Genomic DNA, 3,678 nt, shown 5'->3' on the forward strand with positions numbered 1-3,678 from the left:
AGTTGCATGGTGTTGTACCTACGTGCTGGTAGGGCTGGCCGTAGAAGAATTGTGCTTACTTTGGATCAAAATCTGTAACTATAATGAAGGTACAAATAGAAACTTCGAAGCATAAACGCATGTGCAAAATGACTGCTATAATGGAAACCATTTTATTTTTTCACTTGGACATAATTATTTCTCGGTAGTTCCATTAAGATTTTCGCAACACTAGCTCTGTACTTGCACTAATCCTACATATTACATCAATTCAGATGGCTCTTAGAATCGACATCGACATACTTCCTCCGCTCGCGTATAAATTTTCTCAAAATTGAAACCATGTTGAAGTTTGACTGAACTTTTAGAAAAGACTATCAGCCTCTACAACATCCGATCAATCTTATTAGATACGTCAATAAATATATTATCATAATATGTATCTATAATTTATAATTTTATTTTATTTTCCCCTATAAGCTTGATTAAACTTTACACCGTTTGACTTCTAAAAAAAGTATACGCCTTGTTTTCAAAGACAGAAGTGCAAGTATCAGAGTGGTTCACGAAATATGTATGCATACTTGGTATATTAAAAATCATGTACAATATCTCGTAAATATTAAAAATCTTCTGTGTATGGATATTGTTACTTTGAAAGAATCACAGGCGGAGGCTCCCCACCTGCATATATTAATTCAAAAGAGAGTAAGTTATCGGGGTCATGAAATTCATGAAGCGGTGTGTGTCATGTGATTGAGATCTCTTGACCACATGTGCCACGGCAAAGTCTTCAAAATTTCACTGATGTTTGGTCATCACCAATGATGCTAGCTATGCCAGTTGATACAAAAATATGTAAATTTTGAAGACCTTGCCAGAATGCCAGTAGTTTAAATCTTCGCAATAGATGCATGACTTCTGGCCAGATGTCTAGAGGCAGGTTTGGTCGTACTCTTGATGACCAAACATCAGTGAAATGAGTGAACTTACTAACACGTATTTATAAGTTTCTTTCATGTAATTATTGTTGGTTGCATATGGGTGTAGATCATCTATAAGAGGACTATGTCAATCTGCATCCTGCAAGAAAAATAATATCTTATGTTTTTTCTCTACAATATTAGGTTTTCTTAGTAATGTGGTGCCATAATTCTTGATGACCATGATTTTTTTTGTGTGGAAACTACACAGTTAGGTCCACCCATCTGCCTTTAGCTATCGACGTTGCTACGTAATGTGTATACCACTGTTACCTTTCAAGAGGAAAACTTGGAGGAGCTGCAAGGTGGGTAGAGTAGAGATATCATAGCATAGGATTGATTTGATTCTTTGTTACCACAATTGATGATGAGCAGCTGAGTTTGCACATATATGTGAAAAGACAAGCAGGAGAAAGGCCTGCTGGCTAGAGGCTAATCGAGGAAAAGATCAGCAATGCCCTCACATCAGTCAGAGCTAGGGGACATGACAAGTCGCCATTGAGGGAAAGCACAAAAGAGAAGCATCCGAGAGATTGACGAGTCTCCGATCTGGGAAAGAAACCACAGTACATGCATGGTAAAAACACTTTTTAGCGCCAAATAAACTCAGTAAATATACAAGCAGTGGTAGAGCTTTGGCATTGCACGAGACACGATGAAACAGTGGTAGAGCTTTAGGCGCAGATAAAGACCAAAACGACAGATACATGAAGTGACCATGACACCATACTACCGTACACTAACAGCACATCTCGATCCGTCGGTATGACTCTGACCGTACTGCGACACTTCTTCCTAGCTTGGGACACACACACAGAGACACATTTGCCATTAATTAAGCTTGCACTAGGGCAGCACCACCTCGCCATGCAAACACTACTATGAACGTACTGATCCTAATGATGCAATTGGGAAGCAAATTAACTAAATTAAGCTAGAAGCTACGTTACGTACTACTGGATAAGGGTGGATCTGAGCTAAGAATAAGACTGGCTGGCTAGCTAAACAGTGACTAAAAACCTAGAGCAAGATCATGTCGCTGCCGTCGCCGGCAACGTGGCCGTTCTCGTCGGGCAGATGCAGGTCGCCGTCGTCGTGCATGTCGTCATCGTCATCCTCGTCGTCGTCGATGGCGACGGACTCGACGATGTGCGGCGCGTGGCCGCCTCCGAAGGAGCGGACGTGGTCCTTGAGCGAGCGCTTGTGCTTGAAGTCGGAGCCGCAGACGCAGAACCAGAGCTTGCCGCAGTTCTTCTCGTGCGTGCGCCAGTCGCCGCGCACGGCGAACCGCTTGCCGCACCGGCGGCACGCGTAGGGGCGTGCGCCGTGCTTGCGGCGGTAGTGCGTCTGCAGCGTCCGGAAGTCCTTGAGGGGGCGCGCACGCGGGTGGTCGATGTTGTTCCGGCAGCCCTCCGCGCAGCAGTAGCACGGGAGACGCATCAGCGACGGCGGCGGCGCCGTCGTCGTGCCCACGGTCACCGCCCCGCGAAGCGACTCGGACCCCTTCCGGTACTGCGAGCCGTGCCCCCACATGTGCATCTGCAGGACGGAAGACAGGAGATCAAGGCACGTTAAATTGCTGCACATCGATCCACAGCAGCACATTATTAAATGATGTAGTACGACAAAGGATCATTCGCGCGTGTTACCGAACCTGCATGTTGTTGAAGCGGTTGAAGGTCTTGTTGCAGACGGCGCAGGAGAACTGGGTGGAGCCGACGAGGATCTCGGCGGCGGAGGGGATCCAGTACTGGCTGGGCACCTGGTTACCGCCTGCCGCCGAGACTGACGGCGGCGGGACGGGCGCGGCGAAGCTCCCACCGCAGGAAGACAGGTTGCCACCGCATGGAGGTGCTATGGAGAGTGAAATGGTCACGTTCGGGTCCTGCTCGTGGAACAAGAATCCACCGCCGCTGCCGCCATTGTAAGCAGGGCTTTGGTTGAACCAGGGCGAGGACGCGGTGGAGTGTGCGGCGGAGTGGGAGGAGCACGCCGAGGAGGAGGCGGCGTCGTGGTGGTGGCCGGGTGGCCAGAGGGAGAGGAGGAGCATGGACTGGTTGTCCTCCTCGGTGCCGCCGCCATGGCCGCTGGCGTGCTTGGTGGGAGCGGCAGGGGCGGTGTGGTACGGGTGCGGCTGCATGGCTCTGTAGCTGTGCATGGCTCTCTCCATCCGGCACTGTGGATCTGAGGCTGGATTGGAAGCGAGGGGAGCAACAAGTGTTGGAGAGGAAGAGAGGGCAGCCTGCCTAGCTATAAAGCTACGTATGACTCCGGTCCGGCCTCTAGTGTAGCTAGCTGCGCCTGAGGCTATCTAGCTCTCCCGATTACTGGTCTGTGGGTGGGGTGGGGGGTGACGAAGGAGGCGAGCGCTATATATAGCTGGAGAGAAGACAGAGGGCTAAGTATAGTGAATGATTGGAAGCCACTAGTACTTGCACGTGCACCATAGCTACATACCTACATATACCCTTAACATACTTGTAGAAGATTGAGGGTCTTGATTGTATGACGGCCATATCAATTTTGGAAGATTCTTATCCTTTGAAATTTCTTCTAGAGTCTCATTTGATCATAGGATAAGGAGTGCAGCTGTTAAATTCCTATCGAATGTATGCATATGGGCGGCCCAAATTCTTTGTGAATATACTCCCAATGCATATTAGTTTTGGTCATAGTCCAACTTCTTAAAGTTTGACAAAGTACACGGATACAAATC

General features: G+C 48.1%; 1 protein-coding gene across 1 annotated transcript; it reads right to left on the bottom strand.

Moving 5' to 3' along the window:
* Positions 1-1,576: 1,576 nt before the first annotated feature.
* Positions 1,577-3,294, bottom strand: LOC127300618 (zinc finger protein WIP6). The gene is made up of 2 exons (XM_051330757.2): positions 2,617-3,294; positions 1,577-2,501 (listed from the first exon to the last, which is right to left on the bottom strand). Exons 1-2 carry the CDS (start codon positions 3,130-3,132, stop codon positions 1,983-1,985), a joined length of 1,035 nt encoding a protein of 344 aa, XP_051186717.1. The 5' UTR covers positions 3,133-3,294; the 3' UTR covers positions 1,577-1,982.
* Between the last annotated feature and the right edge of the window lie 384 nt (positions 3,295-3,678).

The sequence above is a fragment of the Lolium perenne genome, chromosome 5 (assembly GCF_019359855.2).
Source record: "Lolium perenne isolate Kyuss_39 chromosome 5, Kyuss_2.0, whole genome shotgun sequence".
In the NCBI taxonomy this organism is placed as follows: Eukaryota; Viridiplantae; Streptophyta; class Magnoliopsida; order Poales; family Poaceae; genus Lolium; species Lolium perenne.